Genomic DNA, 23,762 nt, shown 5'->3' with positions numbered 1-23,762 from the left:
TCTGTTTAAACTTAGGTTGGCACAGTCTTTTATTGCTGCCTAATTTATGATAGGTATCTGGCCTCCTCTATCCTTTCCCACAAATGTTTTCTTTTCCTTTGATTAGCTGACCAATTAGCACATCTGTAGTGTATTCCTAAATTAGACTGACTACATCTTAGCTTCATTCTATGGGGAGACGTATGTGGGGTTAGACGTGTGTGATTTCTGCACTAAGTGGGATTTTCTCACAAAGTGGACGAAAATGCACAGTTAGACAACACAGCAACTAATCCTCATCTTTCTCTTCTCTTTTCATCTTCAGGTATGTTCATCCATGCTGCTACTACTACTCTGATCATTATTCTGTGAATTTCATCCCTGCAATCTGTGTTTAAGTATGTTCATCCATGCTGCTACTACTACTCTGATCATTATTCTGTGAATTTCATCCCTGCAATCTGTGTTTAAGTATGTTCATCCATGCTGCTACTACTACTCTGATCATTATTCTGTGAATTTCATCCCTGCAATCTGTGTTTAAGTATGTTCATCCATGCTGCTACTACTACTCTGATCATTATTCTGTGAATTTCATCCCTGCAATCTGTGTTTAAGTATGTTCATCCATGCTGCTACTACTACTCTGATCATTATTCTGTGAATTTCATCCCTGCAATCTGTGTTTAAGTATGTTATAGGAAACTGTTATCTGTTTAAACTTAGGTTGGCACAGTCTTTTATTGCTGCCTAATTTATGATAGGTATCTGGCCTCCTCTATCCTTTCCCACAAATGTTTTCTTTTCCTTTGATTAGCTGACCAATTAGCACATCTGTAGTGTATTCCTAAATTAGACTGACTACATCTTAGCTTCATTCTATGGGGAGACGTATGTGGGGTTAGACGTGTGTGATTTCTGCACTAAGTGGGATTTTCTCACAAAGTGGACGAAAATGCACAGTTAGACAACACAGCAACTAATCCTTATCTTTCTTTTCTCTTTTCATCTTCAGGTATGTTCATCCATGCTGCTACTACTACTCTGATCATTATTCTGTGAATTTCATCCCTGCAATCTGTGTTTAAGTATGTTCATCCATGCTGCTACTACTACTCTGATCATTATTCTGTGAATTTCATCCCTGCAATCTGTGTTTAAGTATGTTCATCCATGCTGCTACTACTACTCTGATCATTATTCTGTGAATTTCATCCCTGCAATCTGTGTTTAAGTATGTTATAGGAAACTGTTATCTGTTTAAACTTAGGTTGGCACAGTCTTTTATTGCTGCCTAATTTATGATAGGTATCTGGCCTCCTCTATCCTTTCCCACAAATGTTTTCTTTTCCTTTGATTAGCTGACCAATTAGCACATCTGTAGTGTATTCCTAAATTAGACTGACTACATCTTAGCTTCATTCTATGGGGAGACGTATGTGGGGTTAGACGTGTGTGATTTCTGCACTAAGTGGGATTTTCTCACAAAGTGGACGAAAATGCACAGTTAGACAACACAGCAACTAATCCTCATCTTTCTCTTCTCTTTTCATCTTCAGGTATGTTCATCCATGCTGCTACTACTACTCTGATCATTATTCTGTGAATTTCATCCCTGCAATCTGTGTTTAAGTATGTTCATCCATGCTGCTGCTACTACTACTACTCTGATCATTATTCTGTGAATTTCATCCCTGCAATCTGTGTTTAAGTATGTTCATCCATGCTGCTACTACTACTCTGATCATTATTCTGTGAATTTCATCCCTGCAATCTGTGTTTAAGTATGTTCATCCATGCTGCTACTACTACTCTGATCATTATTCTGTGAATTTCATCCCTGCAATCTGTGTTTAAGTATGTTCATCCATGCTGCTACTACTACTCTGATCATTATTCTGTGAATTTCATCCCTGCAATCTGTGTTTAAGTATGTTCATCCATGCTGCTACTACTACTCTGATCATTATTCTGTGAATTTCATCCCTGCAATCTGTGTTTAAGTATGTTCATCCATGCTGCTACTACTACTCTGATCATTATTCTGTGAATTTCATCCCTGCAATCTGTGTTTAAGTATGTTCATCCATGCTGCTACTACTACTCTGATCATTATTCTGTGAATTTCATCCCTGCAATCTGTGTTTAAGTATGTTCATCCATGCTGCTACTACTACTCTGATCATTATTCTGTGAATTTCATCCCTGCAATCTGTGTTTAAGTATGTTATAGGAAACTGTTATCTGTTTAAACTTAGGTTGGCACAGTCTTTTATTGCTGCCTAATTTATGATAGGTATCTGGCCTCCTCTATCCTTTCCCACAAATGTTTTCTTTTCCTTTGATTAGCTGACCAATTAGCACATCTGTAGTGTATTCCTAAATTAGACTGACTACATCTTAGCTTCATTCTATGGGGAGACGTATGTGGGGTTAGACGTGTGTGATTTCTGCACTAAGTGGGATTTTCTCACAAAGTGGACGAAAATGCACAGTTAGACAACACAGCAACTAATCCTCATCTTTCTCTTCTCTTTTCATCTTCAGGTATGTTCATCCATGCTGCTACTACTACTCTGATCATTATTCTGTGAATTTCATCCCTGCAATCTGTGTTTAAGTATGTTCATCCATGCTGCTACTACTACTCTGATCATTATTCTGTGAATTTCATCCCTGCAATCTGTGTTTAAGTATGTTCATCCATGCTGCTACTACTACTCTGATCATTATTCTGTGAATTTCATCCCTGCAATCTGTGTTTAAGTATGTTATAGGAAACTGTTATCTGTTTAAACTTAGGTTGGCACAGTCTTTTATTGCTGCCTAATTTATGATAGGTATCTGGCCTCCTCTATCCTTTCCCACAAATGTTTTCTTTTCCTTTGATTAGCTGACCAATTAGCACATCTGTAGTGTATTCCTAAATTAGACTGACTACATCTTAGCTTCATTCTATGGGGAGACGTATGTGGGGTTAGACGTGTGTGATTTCTGCACTAAGTGGGATTTTCTCACAAAGTGGACGAAAATGCACAGTTAGACAACACAGCAACTAATCCTCATCTTTCTCTTCTCTTTTCATCTTCAGGTATGTTCATCCATGCTGCTACTACTACTCTGATCATTATTCTGTGAATTTCATCCCTGCAATCTGTGTTTAAGTATGTTCATCCATGCTGCTACTACTACTCTGATCATTATTCTGTGAATTTCATCCCTGCAATCTGTGTTTAAGTATGTTCATCCATGCTGCTACTACTACTCTGATCATTATTCTGTGAATTTCATCCCTGCAATCTGTGTTTAAGTATGTTCATCCATGCTGCTACTACTACTCTGATCATTATTCTGTGAATTTCATCCCTGCAATCTGTGTTTAAGTATGTTCATCCATGCTGCTACTACTACTCTGATCATTATTCTGTGAATTTCATCCCTGCAATCTGTGTTTAAGTATGTTATAGGAAACTGTTATCTGTTTAAACTTAGGTTGGCACAGTCTTTTATTGCTGCCTAATTTATGATAGGTATCTGGCCTACTCTATCCTTTCCCACAAATGTTTTCTTTTCCTTTGATTAGCTGACCAATTAGCACATCTGTAGTGTATTCCTAAATTAGACTGACTACATCTTAGCTTCATTCTATGGGGAGACGTATGTGGGGTTAGACGTGTGTGATTTCTGCACTAAGGGGGATTTTCTCACAAAGTGGACGAAAATGCACAGTTAGACAACACAGCAACTAATCCTCATCTTTCTCTTCTCTTTTCATCTTCAGGTATGTTCATCCATGCTGCTACTACTACTCTGATCATTATTCTGTGAATTTCATCCCTGCAATCTGTGTTTAAGTATGTTCATCCATGCTGCTACTACTACTCTGATCATTATTCTGTGAATTTCATCCCTGCAATCTGTGTTTAAGTATGTTCATCCATGCTGCTACTACTACTCTGATCATTATTCTGTGAATTTCATCCCTGCAATCTGTGTTTAAGTATGTTCATCCATGCTGCTACTACTACTCTGATCATTATTCTGTGAATTTCATCCCTGCAATCTGTGTTTAAGTATGTTCATCCATGCTGCTACTACTACTCTGATCATTATTCTGTGAATTTCATCCCTGCAATCTGTGTTTAAGTATGTTATAGGAAACTGTTATCTGTTTAAACTTAGGTTGGCACAGTCTTTTATTGCTGCCTAATTTATGATAGGTATCTGGCCTCCTCTATCCTTTCCCACAAATGTTTTCTTTTCCTTTGATTAGCTGACCAATTAGCACATCTGTAGTGTATTCCTAAATTAGACTGACTACATCTTAGCTTCATTCTATGGGGAGACGTATGTGGGGTTAGACGTGTGTGATTTCTGCACTAAGTGGGATTTTCTCACAAAGTGGACGAAAATGCACAGTTAGACAACACAGCAACTAATCCTCATCTTTCTCTTCTCTTTTCATCTTCAGGTATGTTCATCCATGCTGCTACTACTACTCTGATCATTATTCTGTGAATTTCATCCCTGCAATCTGTGTTTAAGTATGTTCATCCATGCTGCTACTACTACTCTGATCATTATTCTGTGAATTTCATCCCTGCAATCTGTGTTTAAGTATGTTCATCCATGCTGCTACTACTACTCTGATCATTATTCTGTGAATTTCATCCCTGCAATCTGTGTTTAAGTATGTTATAGGAAACTGTTATCTGTTTAAACTTAGGTTGGCACAGTCTTTTATTGCTGCCTAATTTATGATAGGTATCTGGCCTCCTCTATCCTTTCCCACAAATGTTTTCTTTTCCTTTGATTAGCTGACCAATTAGCACATCTGTAGTGTATTCCTAAATTAGACTGACTACATCTTAGCTTCATTCTATGGGGAGACGTATGTGGGGTTAGACGTGTGTGATTTCTGCACTAAGTGGGATTTTCTCACAAAGTGGACGAAAATGCACAGTTAGACAACACAGCAACTAATCCTCATCTTTCTCTTCTCTTTTCATCTTCAGGTATGTTCATCCATGCTGCTACTACTACTCTGATCATTATTCTGTGAATTTCATCCCTGCAATCTGTGTTTAAGTATGTTCATCCATGCTGCTACTACTACTCTGATCATTATTCTGTGAATTTCATCCCTGCAATCTGTGTTTAAGTATGTTCATCCATGCTGCTACTACTACTCTGATCATTATTCTGTGAATTTCATCCCTGCAATCTGTGTTTAAGTATGTTATAGGAAACTGTTATCTGTTTAAACTTAGGTTGGCACAGTCTTTTATTGCTGCCTAATTTATGATAGGTATCTGGCCTCCTCTATCCTTTCCCACAAATGTTTTCTTTTCCTTTGATTAGCTGACCAATTAGCACATCTGTAGTGTATTCCTAAATTAGACTGACTACATCTTAGCTTCATTCTATGGGGAGACGTATGTGGGGTTAGACGTGTGTGATTTCTGCACTAAGTGGGATTTTCTCACAAAGTGGACGAAAATGCACAGTTAGACAACACAGCAACTAATCCTCATCTTTCTCTTCTCTTTTCATCTTCAGGTATGTTCATCCATGCTGCTACTACTACTCTGATCATTATTCTGTGAATTTCATCCCTGCAATCTGTGTTTAAGTATGTTCATCCATGCTGCTACTACTACTCTGATCATTATTCTGTGAATTTCATCCCTGCAATCTGTGTTTAAGTATGTTCATCCATGCTGCTACTACTACTCTGATCATTATTCTGTGAATTTCATCCCTGCAATCTGTGTTTAAGTATGTTCATCCATGCTGCTACTACTACTCTGATCATTATTCTGTGAATTTCATCCCTGCAATCTGTGTTTAAGTATGTTCATCCATGCTGCTACTACTACTCTGATCATTATTCTGTGAATTTCATCCCTGCAATCTGTGTTTAAGTATGTTATAGGAAACTGTTATCTGTTTAAACTTAGGTTGGCACAGTCTTTTATTGCTGCCTAATTTATGATAGGTATCTGGCCTCCTCTATCCTTTCCCACAAATGTTTTCTTTTCCTTTGATTAGCTGACCAATTAGCACATCTGTAGTGTATTCCTAAATTAGACTGACTACATCTTAGCTTCATTCTATGGGGAGACGTATGTGGGGTTAGACGTGTGTGATTTCTGCACTAAGTGGGATTTTCTCACAAAGTGGACGAAAATGCACAGTTAGACAACACAGCAACTAATCCTCATCTTTCTCTTCTCTTTTCATCTTCAGGTATGTTCATCCATGCTGCTACTACTACTCTGATCATTATTCTGTGAATTTCATCCCTGCAATCTGTGTTTAAGTATGTTCATCCATGCTGCTACTACTACTCTGATCATTATTCTGTGAATTTCATCCCTGCAATCTGTGTTTAAGTATGTTCATCCATGCTGCTACTACTACTCTGATCATTATTCTGTGAATTTCATCCCTGCAATCTGTGTTTAAGTATGTTCATCCATGCTGCTACTACTACTCTGATCATTATTCTGTGAATTTCATCCCTGCAATCTGTGTTTAAGTATGTTCATCCATGCTGCTACTACTACTCTGATCATTATTCTGTGAATTTCATCCCTGCAATCTGTGTTTAAGTATGTTCATCCATGCTGCTACTACTACTCTGATCATTATTCTGTGAATTTCATCCCTGCAATCTGTGTTTAAGTATGTTATAGGAAACTGTTATCTGTTTAAACTTAGGTTGGCACAGTCTTTTATTGCTGCCTAATTTATGATAGGTATCTGGCCTCCTCTATCCTTTCCCACAAATGTTTTCTTTTCCTTTGATTAGCTGACCAATTAGCACATCTGTAGTGTATTCCTAAATTAGACTGACTACATCTTAGCTTCATTCTATGGGGAGACGTATGTGGGGTTAGACGTGTGTGATTTCTGCACTAAGTGGGATTTTCTCACAAAGTGGATGAAAATGCACAGTTAGACAACACAGCAACTAATCCTCATCTTTCTCTTCTCTTTTCATCTTCAGGTATGTTCATCCATGCTGCTACTACTACTCTGATCATTATTCTGTGAATTTCATCCCTGCAATCTGTGTTTAAGTATGTTCATCCATGCTGCTACTACTACTCTGATCATTATTCTGTGAATTTCATCCCTGCAATCTGTGTTTAAGTATGTTCATCCATGCTGCTACTACTACTCTGATCATTATTCTGTGAATTTCATCCCTGCAATCTGTGTTTAAGTATGTTCATCCATGCTGCTACTACTACTCTGATCATTATTCTGTGAATTTCATCCCTGCAATCTGTGTTTAAGTATGTTCATCCATGCTGCTACTACTACTCTGATCATTATTCTGTGAATTTCATCCCTGCAATCTGTGTTTAAGTATGTTCATCCATGCTGCTACTACTACTCTGATCATTATTCTGTGAATTTCATCCCTGCAATCTGTGTTTAAGTATGTTATAGGAAACTGTTATCTGTTTAAACTTAGGTTGGCACAGTCTTTTATTGCTGCCTAATTTATGATAGGTATCTGGCCTCCTCTATCCTTTCCCACAAATGTTTTCTTTTCCTTTGATTAGCTGACCAATTAGCACATCTGTAGTGTATTCCTAAATTAGACTGACTACATCTTAGCTTCATTCTATGGGGAGACGTATGTGGGGTTAGACGTGTGTGATTTCTGCACTAAGTGGGATTTTCTCACAAAGTGGATGAAAATGCACAGTTAGACAACACAGCAACTAATCCTCATCTTTCTCTTCTCTTTTCATCTTCAGGTATGTTCATCCATGCTGCTACTACTACTCTGATCATTATTCTGTGAATTTCATCCCTGCAATCTGTGTTTAAGTATGTTCATCCATGCTGCTACTACTACTCTGATCATTATTCTGTGAATTTCATCCCTGCAATCTGTGTTTAAGTATGTTCATCCATGCTGCTACTACTACTCTGATCATTATTCTGTGAATTTCATCCCTGCAATCTGTGTTTAAGTATGTTATAGGAAACTGTTATCTGTTTAAACTTAGGTTGGCACAGTCTTTTATTGCTGCCTAATTTATGATAGGTATCTGGCCTCCTCTATCCTTTCCCACAAATGTTTTCTTTTCCTTTGATTAGCTGACCAATTAGCACATCTGTAGTGTATTCCTAAATTAGACTGACTACATCTTAGCTTCATTCTATGGGGAGACGTATGTGGGGTTAGACGTGTGTGATTTCTGCACTAAGTGGGATTTTCTCACAAAGTGGACGAAAATGCACAGTTAGACAACACAGCAACTAATCCTCATCTTTCTCTTCTCTTTTCATCTTCAGGTATGTTCATCCATGCTGCTACTACTACTCTGATCATTATTCTGTGAATTTCATCCCTGCAATCTGTGTTTAAGTATGTTCATCCATGCTGCTACTACTACTCTGATCATTATTCTGTGAATTTCATCCCTGCAATCTGTGTTTAAGTATGTTCATCCATGCTGCTACTACTACTCTGATCATTATTCTGTGAATTTCATCCCTGCAATCTGTGTTTAAGTATGTTCATCCATGCTGCTACTACTACTCTGATCATTATTCTGTGAATTTCATCCCTGCAATCTGTGTTTAAGTATGTTCATCCATGCTGCTACTACTACTCTGATCATTATTCTGTGAATTTCATCCCTGCAATCTGTGTTTAAGTATGTTCATCCATGCTGCTACTACTACTCTGATCATTATTCTGTGAATTTCATCCCTGCAATCTGTGTTTAAGTATGTTCATCCATGCTGCTACTACTACTCTGATCATTATTCTGTGAATTTCATCCCTGCAATCTGTGTTTAAGTATGTTCATCCATGCTGCTACTACTACTCTGATCATTATTCTGTGAATTTCATCCCTGCAATCTGTGTTTAAGTATGTTATAGGAAACTGTTATCTGTTTAAACTTAGGTTGGCACAGTCTTTTATTGCTGCCTAATTTATGATAGGTATCTGGCCTCCTCTATCCTTTCCCACAAATGTTTTCTTTTCCTTTGATTAGCTGACCAATTAGCACATCTGTAGTGTATTCCTAAATTAGACTGACTACATCTTAGCTTCATTCTATGGGGAGACGTATGTGGGGTTAGACGTGTGTGATTTCTGCACTAAGTGGGATTTTCTCACAAAGTGGACGAAAATGCACAGTTAGACAACACAGCAACTAATCCTCATCTTTCTCTTCTCTTTTCATCTTCAGGTATGTTCATCCATGCTGCTACTACTACTCTGATCATTATTCTGTGAATTTCATCCCTGCAATCTGTGTTTAAGTATGTTCATCCATGCTGCTACTACTACTCTGATCATTATTCTGTGAATTTCATCCCTGCAATCTGTGTTTAAGTATGTTCATCCATGCTGCTACTACTACTCTGATCATTATTCTGTGAATTTCATCCCTGCAATCTGTGTTTAAGTATGTTCATCCATGCTGCTACTACTACTCTGATCATTATTCTGTGAATTTCATCCCTGCAATCTGTGTTTAAGTATGTTCATCCATGCTGCTACTACTACTCTGATCATTATTCTGTGAATTTCATCCCTGCAATCTGTGTTTAAGTATGTTCATCCATGCTGCTACTACTACTCTGATCATTATTCTGTGAATTTCATCCCTGCAATCTGTGTTTAAGTATGTTATAGGAAACTGTTATCTGTTTAAACTTAGGTTGGCACAGTCTTTTATTGCTGCCTAATTTATGATAGGTATCTGGCCTCCTCTATCCTTTCCCACAAATGTTTTCTTTTCCTTTGATTAGCTGACCAATTAGCACATCTGTAGTGTATTCCTAAATTAGACTGACTACATCTTAGCTTCATTCTATGGGGAGACGTATGTGGGGTAGACGTGTGTGATTTCTGCACTAAGTGGGATTTTCTCACAAAGTGGACGAAAATGCACAGTTAGACAAACATTGGACTACATTTGACTTGATTTAACTCCCAGCAATAAGCAACATCTGCCACAGCCTATTTCTGCACTACTTGTCTATTTATATGGAATACTGCTAAGAGGTAATTCTTAAAATATCCTTGCTTTTTGCTTTTACCCCTTTTTTCACAATGTTTCACAAATTGCTTTTCTTAGTCTCATTTCATGGCATGATCTTTAGGACTGTGTCATCTTTCACCCCTCCACCAACACACAAATTTGTTCATATTGCACCTGCATTACTCCACTCACCTCTATTTAACACCCATGAACTGTTGTCCTATTTATTATCTCTAACAAGTACAGCCTCCACCTGTCGCCAGAAAATAAAAGGCCACACATCTTACAATCCCCTTGCCTATCTTTCGCTCACTCTGCTTCTATTAGCTGGTGATATATCACCTAATCCAGGTCCCCCACACTCCTCACACACACATACATCAGAACACTACCGTTCTATAGCAAACCTCAAACACATCACCTGTCTACCCTCTCTTCCCAAGTCCTTTAAATGTGCCCTTTGGAATGCACGATCTGTTTGTAACAAACTTACCTCCGTTCATGATCTCTTCCTCTCAAAAAACCTCAACCTTCTGGCAATAACAGAAACATGGCTCATGCAATCAGACACTGCCTCACCTGCAGCACTTTCACATGGTGGCCTCCATCTCACCCACACCTCCAGACCTGAAGGCAGACAAGGAGGTGGGGTTGGACTACTTCTCTCCCCACAGTGCACATACACAGTTCTACCAAATGTCCCATCACTCACGTTCACATCTTTTGAAGTACATGCTATTCGCATTTTTAATCCATTCTCCCTACGTGTTGCGGTGATCTATCGTCCCCCTGGAGCACACCAACAATTTATTGAGGATTTCTCTGCATGGCTCCCTCACTTCTTATCTTCAGACATCCCCACCATCATCATGGGTGACTTCAACATCCCCATTGATAACCCACCTTCCAAAGCTGCTTCCAAACTACTCTCTCTAACATCCTCACTTGACCTCTCCCAGTGGATTGAATCATCTACTCATAAGGATGGCCACTGCCTTGATCTTGTTTTCTCTAGACTATGCTCAGTTTCTAACTTTATTAATACACCCTTCCCCCTCTCGGATCATCACCTTATCAGCTACACTCTCACCCCCACTGCTCTAACCTCTCTACTGTCTAACTCAACCAAGCCTCCTCATACTTGTAGAAATCTGAATTCTATTAATCTTCAACAATTTTCCACCTCTCTCCAACACCTTCTCTCCCCTATCTCTACATTCTCATCCCCTGAGATGGCAGTACCTCATTTTCACCTAACCTTAGCAACGGCCCTTGATCAAGTGGCTCCAGCGACACTTCATACTACACGTCGACTTCGATGTCAACCGTGGCACACCAAAGCAACACGAAATCTTCAAAAACTGTCCCGTAAAGCAGAACGTCACTGGCGTAAATCTCGAAGCTCTAATGACTTCTTCACATATACTTCTGTCTACCACTCCTATCGAAATGCTCTGGACACTGCAAAACAAACATACTTTCAATCTCTTATCTATGCTCAGGCTTCTAACCCCAAACGCCTTTTCAATACATTTAATCATCTTCTCAATCCTCCCACCCCGAACCCTCCATCTACTATCAGTGCTCAGGATCTTGCTACCTACTTCAAGGACAAGATTGATAAGATCAGACTAGAAATGGTATCCTCTTCCTCAACAAGCCATCAGCTCATTTCCTTCCCACTACCCTCTGACACCCTCTCTTCATTTGACCCCACAAATGAAGAGGAAATTTCTACGCTCTTCTTATCTTCCTACTCTACCTCCTGTCCTCTTGATCCTATTCCCTCGCAAATTGGTAGATCCCTGTCTTCTGTGCTCATTTCACCTCTAACTCAAATCTGTAATCTCTCACTCTCTACTGGCATCTTTCCATCACTATACAAGCATGCAGTGATTACTCCTATTCTAAAAAAACAAAACTCCGACCCAAACTCTCTCTCAAATTACCGTCCCATCTCTCAGCTCCCTTGCCCCTCCAAGCTTCTAGAGAGACTTGCCTACACTCGCCTCACACGCTTTCTTTCCGCAAACAACCTGTTGGATCCTCTTCAGTCAGGCTTTCGTTCTCAACACTCCACAGAGACTGCGCTGACCAAGGTTGTTAATGATCTGATCACTGCTAAGACTGAACGCCATTACTCTCTCCTAATTCTCCTTGATCTCTCGGCTGCATTTGACACAGTTGACCACTCTCTTCTCATACAAACGCTGCAATCCCTAGGTCTTCAAGACACAGTTCTATCCTGGTTCTCATCTTACCTCTCTAATCGCTCTTTCACTGTTAATTTCTCTGGAGCCACATCTGCTCCGCTTCCCCTATCAGTTGGAGTACCACAAGGCTCGGTGCTAGGTCCTCTGCTGTTCTCTATCTATACCGCTTCTCTTGGAAATCTAATAAGTTCCTTTGGCTTTCAGTATCATCTCTATGCGGATGATACCCAAATCTATCTATCCTCTCCTGATATCTCGACATCTGTGTTGTCCCGTGTAACTGACTGTCTTTCTGCCATTTCATCTTGGATGTTCTCTCGTCAACTCAAACTTAATCTTTCTAAAACAGAGTTAATAATATTCCCACCCGCCAACAAGAGCATACCTGACATTTCTATCTCTGTTGATAACATGACCATAAATCCCACCCCACAAGCTCGCTGCCTAGGTGTAATCCTTGATTCACGCCTATCCTTTGTTCCCCACATTGACTCTATATCTAAATCATGTTACATACATCTAAAGAACATTTCCAGAATCCGCACATATCTCACACAAGACACTGCTAAAACCTTAATTCATGCACTAATCATCTCCCGCATTGACTATTGCAATTCCCTCCTTACTGGTCTTCCCAAAAACAGACTCAAACCCCTAAAATCTATTTTGCATGCTTCGGCAAGACTGATTTTCCTTGCAAATAGCTATTCCTCTGTTGAATCACTCTGTAGGTCTCTACACTGGCTGCCTGTCTTCTACCGAATCCAATATAAAATACTTTTACTAACCTACAAGGCCATCAACAAAGCTGCACCAACATACATCTCCTCTCTTGTCTCAAAATATCTCCCAACTCGGCAACTCCGTTCTGCAAAAGATCTGCGTCTCTCATCCACCCTCATTACATCCTCCCATTCCCGGTTACAGGACTTTTTTCGGGCTGCACCCACTCTATGGAACTCTCTCCCTCGCACAATAAGACTCTCCTCTGTTCTACAAACTTTCAAGCGTTCTCTGAAAACCTACCTATTCAGACAAGCGTATAATATTCCTCAACCACCATCTTAACCTCACTACCTTTAGCCTGTTACACAATTTCACACAAGACAACTACCCCCGGACCAACATTATTGTGTGACAGGATCATTTAGCTTATGAATCACCCTACCTTTGCAGTCTGGCTGGGCCAAGATGCAAAATGTATACTTAACCTCATGTGTCAATCTCCCATTGTCCCATAGATTGTAAGCTTGCGAGCAGGGCCTTCTCACCTCTTTGTCTGTTTTACCCAGTTTGTTTATTAGTTTATTACGTTTGTCCCCAATTGTAAAGCGCTACGGAATATGTTGGCGCTATATAAATAACTGATGATGATGATGATAAACAAACGCCCATGTCTGAGTGTATAAAATGATAGAGGAGTCTGTCTGGCCCCGAGGAACGTGAGAAGATGGCGAGTGAAGAGAAGGTGTTAGTGGGGGTTGAGGCAATGGAGACGGAGACGCAGTCAAAAATGGCGCTGGAAGCGCCAACAAATGTTGGAAAAGTTAAGGTGGGGGATGGAGATGTTCAATAAGAATGTACTGCAGTTAAAAGAGCAAAGTCAATGAGCCCAAGCGAGATGGAGATGATGGTAAAAGTACTGGACCAGTACAACTACGACGTCAAAAGCGAAAGTACAGAAAAGTTAATAATAGAAAGGAATTGAAAATGCAAAAACTACTGCGATTACTAAAGGAAAAACTTGGAAAGAAAAGAAATAAATACCAAGTCCAGAACTGGTGGTCGGACCTTAAAAATAAAGAGGCAAGGAGACTGGAGCGATCCGTAGAAACATTAAAAAAAGTGAATAGCACGTGTAGTGTACCTGTTTGAAGGACTTTATGTATTTTATTGTACTGTCACATGAACCAATCTAAATGCATGATTATTGTTTTGACAGAAGGAAGAATTAACGGTGAGAAGGCCAGTGTTCATACCACTGATGTAATCACACCTGTTATCAAACAAGAAAAAAAAAATGTGCCAGAATGACCACAACACAAACTGATCTCGAGTAGTGTGCAAAGTGAGCACATTTCCGGTGTTGGTTTAAAACTTTTATTAACTTTATTACAGATATAGAAGTGTAATGGTAAACATTTTTTATTTTCTTGCTTCATAGATTCCATCGTCATATCCGATGAAAGTTCGTAAGAAGAAAAAAATGTTGCCAAGCTCAACGAATATTTTAAAGAAATGAAAGGAAATATTGCGAACATCAAGAAAAAAATTAAAAACCTTGATAATACTTTTGATGACATGTATATGCTGTTTGCAACTGTTGTGCCACAAACCAGTAGCACCCTTTCAGTGTAATACTATTTTTTTTCACGTGTCATATTGTACTATACAAAATTTATATATATTTTTTTTTACATGCAATAAAACTGTTGCATGAACACTGTGGTTTATTCAGAGTATTTTACACATATTAGTTAATAAAGGTTAATATGACTTTATAACTTTAATAGTTTATAAAGTTTATAAAGATTAAGGGCTAGATTTACTAAGCTGCGGGTTTGAAAAAGTGGGGATGTTGCCTATAGCAACCAATCAGATTCTAGCTTTCATTTATTTAGATATGAAGTGGGTAAAACTGATTTCTTTGAATTGCCGCATATTGAATATATGTGTGTAGTAAATACTCATCTACATCATATAATATTAGAACAATATTTGGAAAAAACTTGGTATTGGGTACTGAAGGAGATTCCCATTAATCAAATACCAACAGACAACATATAAATTTGTCCATATAGTTGAAATAAATTGCCCATAAAATTAAGAAAATTCTTAACACAGGGATCTATTATATGGACCCCATTGCAAAGTCAATAATCATTGTTATTGTAGTCTTGGGAATATTGTTGGCTATACATTTGACCTTGTGGTGGATACTTCAAGACAAAGAAGGTGTTAAATTGTGTCTCAACGGGGGAACTATTGTTTGAAAACTGTGTGAAAATATTGCTATAAGAGTGTATGCGGTAAAGTGTTTTACATACAGAGGCAGTTAGACAAAGTCCCATTCCAATGTATCCAGACTTAAGTGCCTACAGGATCACTGGTAACACCTCCCAAGATCAGGTTAAATCACAAACTTGGGAAAGAACTGATAGAGATACAAAGACATACATGGGCCCTCCGATACAAAGACTTAAAAGGTGTGTTTTAAAAGACACTGATCGATGGAGAAAATGGTCCAAGGCATGAAAGACAAGATAAATAAGATAGAAGAACAAATAGATGCGGTATTAGATACACAGGTTCGTCATCAAACGCCACATCCCAAAGCATACCCTGTCAGACTTCAGAGGGCACCTGACCCTAACTTTAACCCTGCCAATGTAGAAGGTGAAGGAAATAGAAGGTTCTTATCACAGCCCCAGGAGACTTATTCCCCGTGGTATAAGTCAGATATGTATAGCATCTGTCAAGATGCACCAGACCCTAGGAAAAATCCTGCAGCTTTTTTCACATAGATACAAAGTTTTTGAATGGCCTGAGAAATGAGGTTAGAAGCCAGTTATTCGCCTTAAGACCTGAAGCCTTTTCTAAATCAGTAGTATCATTCAGGTCCTGGAGGTCCTGGAGGGACTTGAGAATCAGGAAGCCGAGAAGAGGGGGAAAAAGGCCCAGAAGGTACCACAAGTGACAGTACATGTAGTAAAAGAAAAAGGAAGATGGTCGGAGAAGGTGCAAGAGAGACCACAGTAACAAGGTGAGGATATGACTGGTAAATGTTTCTGGTGCAAGTTACCAGGTCACATGAAAAAATATTTCAGAAAGTACAAGAGATGGAGACAACAGAAAGATGTGGGGAAGATGGGAAGAGATTTGTGTCCTTCTTATTGAAGGTTGGGCTCCCCGTTGTCATCATCCCCAATCCTCCTTAACAACACCACCAAGGGAGGTAAGATCTGTGACAACTCTGTTAAATTAACTACCCACCGGCCAACAATTAGACTGCTTAATCGACACAGGGGCAAGCCAAACTGTGTTGAAACAAGAACAAGTCCCACGGACATAACTGACAAATGAATATATAGAAGCCTCAGGACTGACTGGACAAACAGTAAAATTACAGAAAAGCAAGAAGTTGACAGTGCACATCAATGAAGATCGCACACCGATACCTATAGAATTCCTAACCTCAGATACCTGTCCCGTAAACCTATTAGGGGAAGACGTTCTGCACCTCATGGGAGCTTGCATACAGTACACACTGGAGGGACTAAAATATACAAGCAACTTACCAGACACAGTTATCAACCAAATGGAAGCTGCGGTCCACTTGTTTTACACTCACACAGATGCAACCCAGACGTCAGCTTCACTGCCCGACTGGTTACAAATTGTACTGGACAAGGTGTGGTCCAAAGGAAAGACTGATGTAGGACTCCTTAAAGTACCACCAGTACAGCTTACACTCAAGCCAAACACTCTCCCTGTCTGTGTCAAACAATATCCCTTGACTCCTCTCCAGAACACAGCTATCACCAAGCAAATACAAGAGTATCAGTCAAGAGGCATAATAAAGAAGTGAAAGTCTCCTTTCAACACACCCCCTTTTCCCGCAAAAAAGAAGGAGGTGGGGCCAGATAATTGGCCATTATGTAGGCTGGTACATGATCTGGGGGAAGTAAACAAGAGACTGATAATAAATACCCCCATTGTACCTAATCCACACACACTGCTTAATCAAATTCCACCAAGTGCAACATACTTCACTGTCATTGATCTCGCTAATGCATTATTTTCTGTACCCATCACTGAAAATTCTCAAAAGATGCTGGCATTCTCCCGTGATGGATCACAGTACTGCTGGACCAGATTACCACAAGGTGGAGCTACACGTACATCTGAGTTCTCTGAAGCAATGTCAACAGTGCTACAAGGGTGGTTGCCACAGTACCCACAGACTAATACAGACTAATACAGTATGTGGGTGACCTGCTTATCTCTGCAGAAAATGAACACCAGTGTAAGGAAGAAACAGTCTCACTACTTACCTTCCTGGTCCAACAAGATTGCAGGGTATCCAAAACAAAACTACAAGCAGCACAGCATAAGATTTTATTCCTTGGTCATTGTATTTCCCACGGGGTAAAGCATCTCACCCAAGATAGAATACAAGCCATTTAACGGATGCCTGTACCACAAACGGTAAAGCAAACTCGGGCATTCCTCGGCCTTGTCGGGTATTGCAGGGACTGGATTCCAGCTGCCTCGGTACATATGCAGACCCTGTATAATAGTACGAAGAAAGACACACCCAACACAGCAAGAAAAGCTGGAAGCAGTCAATTATCTAAAAAAGACAATAATGGATTCACCTGCCTTAGGCTTACCAGACTATGACAAACCTTTTTAACCTTTTCTGCCATGAACAAGGAGGACATGCTGGAGTACTCACACAGGAATGTGGACACAAGCAGAGACCACTGGGTTATTATTCTGCAAATTTGGACCCTATAATCAAAGGGGCACCTACCTGTGTCAGGTCAGTGGCCGCAGCAGCAATACTAAAAGATTAAAGCACAGATATTGTTCTTGATCACCCACTGACAATACAAGTTCCTCATGTAGTAATTGAAATACTACGGAAAGCAAAAACAAAACATCTTTCAGCTGCCAGACTCACAAAATATGAATTGGCACTGTTAAGTGCATCACATGTCACAATCAAAAGGTGTACAGTGCTTCATCCAGCCACATTGTTACCATCCATATGTGAATCTAGAGATTGAAAAGGAGGGAGAGAAATAGAGGAAAAAGAAACAGGACCAGAAACAGATGAAACAGACATGAAATACACAAATAATTTTTTTTCTCATGACTGTGTGGCTCTTATTGAACAAGAAAGTAGGAAGCCAGACTCTCCCTCAGGTCACAGACACAGCATTTCAGAATGCCACATATGAACTTTTTGTTGATAGATCCATATACTATGATAATGGGTCCCCGTACACAGGATATGCAGTAACCACGGACAAAGAAGTAGTTGAATCAGGGCCATTGTCACCAGCACTCTCTGCACAGGCTGCAGAATTGATAGCAATCACAAAGGCATTGGAGTATGCAGAGGGAACTACCATATATACAGATTCCAGATATGCCCTGGGGAGTCACACAAGATTTTGGTCCTTTATGGAGAAGCAGAAACTTCAAGACATCAAGTGGCAAGGATATACAACATGCGAGTCTAATACGAAACCTATTCAGAGCACTACAATTACAACGATAGGTGGTCGTGGTCAAAATACAAGCACACACCAAGAATAGTACCTTTAAAACCAGAGGAACACGCTTGCAGATGTAGAGGCAAAGAAGGCAGCTCAGAGGCAGAAAGAAGGATCACAACTGTATGTGGTAGATACAGCCTCTAAGACAATGCCAGTTTACAAAGATCTCAGGAAATTTCAAGAACAAACATCGGAAGCTGAGAAAAAAAGATGGAAAAAATTGGTGGCAGAAGAAAGCTTCTCGGGACTATGGATGAAGGGGGATAAGCTGTGTCTCCCACAAGTTCTGTTCCCCCCCTTATTACAAGTGGTGCATGGACAATCATATGTGGGCAAGGAACAGATGACCAGTCTAGTGTACAAACATTGGATAGCACCAGGTTTTAGCAAAGCAGCAGCAGACTACACTCAAGGATGTTGGATGTGTAGAACCTCCAACCCTGGACAGAGAGTAAAAACAGCATAAGGAACAAAACCAAAAGCTTTCTACCCTTTCCAAAAACTTCAGATAGACTATATGCAATTACCAAAATCATGGATATATGAGTATGCCCTAATTTGCACCGATATATTCAGCAAATGGCCCGAAGGATGGGCAGTATCCAAAGCAACGGCGAAAAACATTGCCAGAAAACTGATAAGTGAGATTGTGTGTAGGTATGTGGCCCCATAGGTGATTGAGTTCGATAGGGGAACACAGTTTACTGGGGAGATAATGCAACACATAATGAATGACCTAGGTATAAAACAGGCATTCCACACACCCTACAGACCACAAGTGAGTGGAAGGGTAGAGAGGCTGAATGGTACCCTAAAGCTAAATATTCAAAAGATAATGGCAGAAACAAAGAAACCTTGGCCAGAATGTCTACCCATAGCCTTGTTCAGCATAAGGACAACCCCTAGTGGAAAGAGTAAACTATCACTGTATGAGATCCTGTTTGGATTAGCTCCTAGAACTGGATGCTACTATCCCCAACAGTTGCAGCACAAACATGGGGATCTAACAGGCTATATGAAAAGTCTTACTGACCAATTGACTAATGTGCATGCTTTAGCTTTCTCTTCCCTTCCAGAACCAGATTCGGAGCTGCAGCCACACGAACTCCGGCCTGGGTATATCTAAAAAGACATGTAAGGAAAGCGCTGGAAAGATACGACAGCCCTTTCCAAGTGTTGTTGACTAAACCCACTGCAGTCAAACTCCAAGGTCGGGATTCCTGGGTACACGCTTCCCACTGCAAAAAGACTCGAGTCACTGTGGAGACAGTAACATGAAGCCATATATCCTCTGCATAATGATACTGATAAGTGCTGCTTTGGCTTTTACTTTAGTATACTTTAAAGCAAACTATTTGAGCAGGAGAGAGAGGCAATTGCATAAGGAACTAGCAGAACCATGGGATAATTCCTTGGTTCAGATGCATTATACAGTTGCAGAAACTTTGACTTTAACAGCTTGTTGGATATGCATTCATCCACCCTTGTCTTCTAAAACAAATAATTGGATGGCCGGACCCCTTACATTGGATGAGGTGGCAGAAATAAATTTTACAAGAGGAGGTAAGGTAACCAGGATAAATATGTTACCCTCCCAGTCACCATACTAGCCACTTTGTTCGCAAAGAAGTTTGATTTTTGTGTAACTATAAATCCTGCAAATGAAGCTCTCAATATGAGCATGAAGGCAACCCAGAAAGGGGCAGATATTACAGTAAAATATAAGAAGTATAATTTGGGACAAGTTCCTGTAAAGAAGACAGACTAATATTTGCTGATATTGGTAACCTAGATAGGACAAAACACCCTTCTGTGTCCATCAACACCTGTGTTAATGATAGCAAACCCCTACTGGGAGTATTGGTGAAAATTAATTCCTACCCTGAGTGGATGAACCAGTCAACCTGTGTTGGTAATGAAGCTGTAATCACCCCTAACCAAACTAAAACATATGAAATGATAAACGCTATAAGCCTGGTGGTTCCCAAAGTGTGCGCCGTGGCTCCCAGGGGTGCCGCGGCGCTGTCAAAGGGGTGCCGCAGCGCTGTCACAGGGATGCCGCGATCAGCCAGAGAAAAAAACGAAAAAAAACAAAAACTTACCAATCAGTGCGGCGCCCGGGACCCAGCATCCTTCTCTCTCCCGCAGGGCAGATGGGCCAATGTGAGAGAGGGCAGCATGAGAGAGGGCAATGTGAGAGAGGGCAGAGTGAGAGGAGGCAACGTGAAAGAGGGCAGAGCGGGCAGCGTGAGAGGGGGCAATGTGAGAAGGCAGAATGAGAGGGGGCAGCGCTAGAGCGGCCAGAGTGAGAGGGGGCAATGTGTGAGAGGGCAGCGTAAGAGGGCAGAGGGGGCAGAGTGAGAGGAGGCAGCGTGAGAGGGGGCAATGTTGAGAGGGCAGAGTGAGCGTGCAGAGGGAGCAGCGTGAGAGGAGGCAGCATGGGAGGGGGCAATGTAAGAGACGGCAGCGTGAAAGGGAAGAGGGGGCAGCGTGAGAGGGGGCAATGTGAGAGGGGGCAGAGTGAGAGGAGGCAGCATGAGAGGGGGCAATGTGAGAGAGGGCAGAGTGAGAGGAGGCAGCGTGAGAGAGGGCAGAGGGGGCAGTGTGAGAAGGGGCAATGTCAGAGGGCAGAGTGAGAGGAGTCAGCGTGAGAGATGGCAGAGGTGGCAGTGTGAGAGGGGGCAGAGTGAGAGGAGTCAGCGCGAGAGAGGGCAGAGGGGGCAGAGTGAGAGGAGCCAATGTGAGAGAGGGCAGCGTGAGAGGAGGCAATGTGAGAGGGGGCAGAGTGACTGGATAGTGCAGAGGGGGCAGCGTGTGTGAAAATGAAGGAGGTCACAGTGTGAGTTAGCTGTCAATTATTCTTTGACAGAAATATAATTGAAAAAAAATCTATAAAAATATTATATTTCCTTGGATTTATGTGTACAACTAAATAAGTATTTCTGTCCTGATCTAAATACTTATTACGTTTTTTTGGCCCAACTACTTCTAAAACAGGACTGCTCGGTAATTATTTTGGAGGGGTGCCTTGAAAAAATTATGGAGACTAAGGGTGCCGCGAACTGCAAAAGTTTGGGAACTACTGTATTAGCCATTTGACTCTTGGGGGTAAATGTATTAACCTCCGGTTTCTTCAAGTCCCGCGAGTTCGGCGTCTTCGGCGCTTAAATTTAAAGCGGCACTGCCTTGTAAAGGGAAATTTCCCTTTACAAGGCAGCGCCGCTTTAAATTTAAGCGCCGAAGACGCCGAACTCGCGGGACTTGAAGAAACCGGAGGTTAATACATTTACCCCTTGATGATCCCTATAACCTACCAGATGACATTTATTACCTTTGTGGGAGAAGGGCCTATAAGTGGTTACCCTATGGGGGGGTATGGAAATTGTATGATGGAAAAGATTTAACCTAGTACCTACTGTATTGAAGATATGATCCCAGGCTATTATAACTCTGTGGACATAAGAAATCATCATTTAGTAAGAAGAACCATACCATTGGCCCCAAAATCCAACACTGAACTTATCAATCTCTTCTGGGGAAATAGATGTTGCATAAAAAAGGCTTTCTCATACATAATAGATCTGGCTAGTTTGCTTGATAACATAACAAATTTATATGACGAGACATTTAGGCTAATGGTGAAAGAAATGCAAATGATTACCAAAGAAGTACAGGCTCACAGATTGGTCTTAGACTACCTCACTGCAAAGGAAGGAGGAATGTGCATGATAACGAAGGAAGCATGCTGTAATTATATAAATCAGACTTATGATATAGAAACAGCTATAGAGGACCATCTGAATGAGGTAAAACGATTGAAGGAAGATTTTGCTAGTAACCACAAAAAGGAACCCTGATGGTCAGAGAACTGGCTATCATGGTTAAATCCTGCCAATTGGTTCAGTGGGTTAGGAGGGTGGATATTGGGATTATTAACATTGATAGGAAAAGTAATAGTGCTAATGGGTATTGGATCCTAACTGATAAGAATAATAATATGGATCTTACAGAAACTAGTCAGAAACATTTGCCAGGGAACTGAAAAATCAGATAATAAGGAAGAAAAGTCCTTGAGAATTAAAAGAAGTAAAAGGCAGGTAAGGAAAGTTCACTCCAGCGAGGATGAGGAAGATAGTGGATAAAAGTTGCGCCTGCCCGAGGTGTGGAGAATGGCGGTTGTCCCTTGTTACTTACTGAATTTTTAGAACGAGGTAGATTTCAAACATATCCACTAGCAATCGAGCGGGGTAACTTTTATACAAATACTATAACTGTAGAATAGGAAGAACATATTTCAAAAAGGAGGGAAATGTAAGGGAATAATGTGTGTTGCAATATATGTATTCAGATATATGACTCCTTATAAGTATATACAGATATATTTAAGTGGAAAAATACAGATATGTGCAAGTGAGATCTTTGTGACAAGAACAAGCCCGGAAGGTGATAACATCTACCCCTACGGTCAAGATGCGAGATCAGACATATGGCAGATGTTCCAACCACAACTGGCAGATGTTTCCACACAGAAGTGATAAACAACTCTATTGGGCATATTCAATTCCGATCCCGATCCGCGGGATCGCGCCGGAACGGCCGCAAACCTAATCCGCGGTACCGCAATAACGTGGATTTTTGTTCGCAACCCATAGGGCTGCGTACGAAAATCCGCGTTATTGCGGTACCGTATTACCGACAGTACTGCGCATTTTTCGCGGAACGCATCGGAATTGAATATGCCCCTATATATGGACATGTTATACAATAAGTGCTTGTGCAATAATCAGCAGAATCTTCTGCTTTGTCTGTCTATAAAAGGCTCCCTGAATAAAGGTGTGCATGTCATGATTTCTGGACTCCTGATCGATCAGTAAAGAACGTATAAGATATCTGAAAGTAGTTGATTTCAAGGACAAGAATTGCCTTAACACCAGCACCAGCAACATCATATAAAAAGTCAAAAATGTAATAGAAAAATACAAAATAGAAAATAAGAGTAATATATTATTAAACATTCCCTGCTCAACGATCGTTTCAGTTCTAATTGCTCTCATCAGGGGCAATGGTTCACCACTACTACTAACAATATATGCCGTTCTTTGGCATAAAAAATCAGCTGTCTTAATTAGGTACTAACATATAGCAATTACTTAATATCACGCTACACAAAACACAGTCTAAATAAATACTAGCTGCTCTCTATATGAAAATTATTGTTACATCTAACATATATAGTCAAAAATATGGAAAAATACAA

At 40.4% G+C, this 23,762-nt stretch overlaps 2 protein-coding genes across 3 annotated transcripts in view; one reads left to right on the top strand and one right to left on the bottom strand.

Annotated features, from left to right (window-relative positions):
- NAB1 (NGFI-A binding protein 1) overlaps window positions 1-23,762 on the bottom strand; it is a 613,281-nt gene that overhangs the window by 95,179 nt on the left and 494,340 nt on the right. The window lies entirely within an intron of this gene.
- Window positions 11,116-19,783, top strand: LOC142098048 (uncharacterized). The gene is made up of 2 exons (XM_075180491.1): window positions 11,116-13,258; window positions 19,582-19,783. Exons 1-2 carry the CDS (start codon window positions 11,238-11,240, stop codon window positions 19,781-19,783), a joined length of 2,223 nt encoding a protein of 740 aa, XP_075036592.1. The 5' UTR covers window positions 11,116-11,237.

Source organism: Mixophyes fleayi, chromosome 7 (assembly GCF_038048845.1).
Source record: "Mixophyes fleayi isolate aMixFle1 chromosome 7, aMixFle1.hap1, whole genome shotgun sequence".
Classification (NCBI taxonomy): Eukaryota; Metazoa; Chordata; class Amphibia; order Anura; family Limnodynastidae; genus Mixophyes; species Mixophyes fleayi.
Note: the sequence above shows the minus strand (reverse complement) of the source record. Positions and strands in the feature narration are given on the sequence as shown.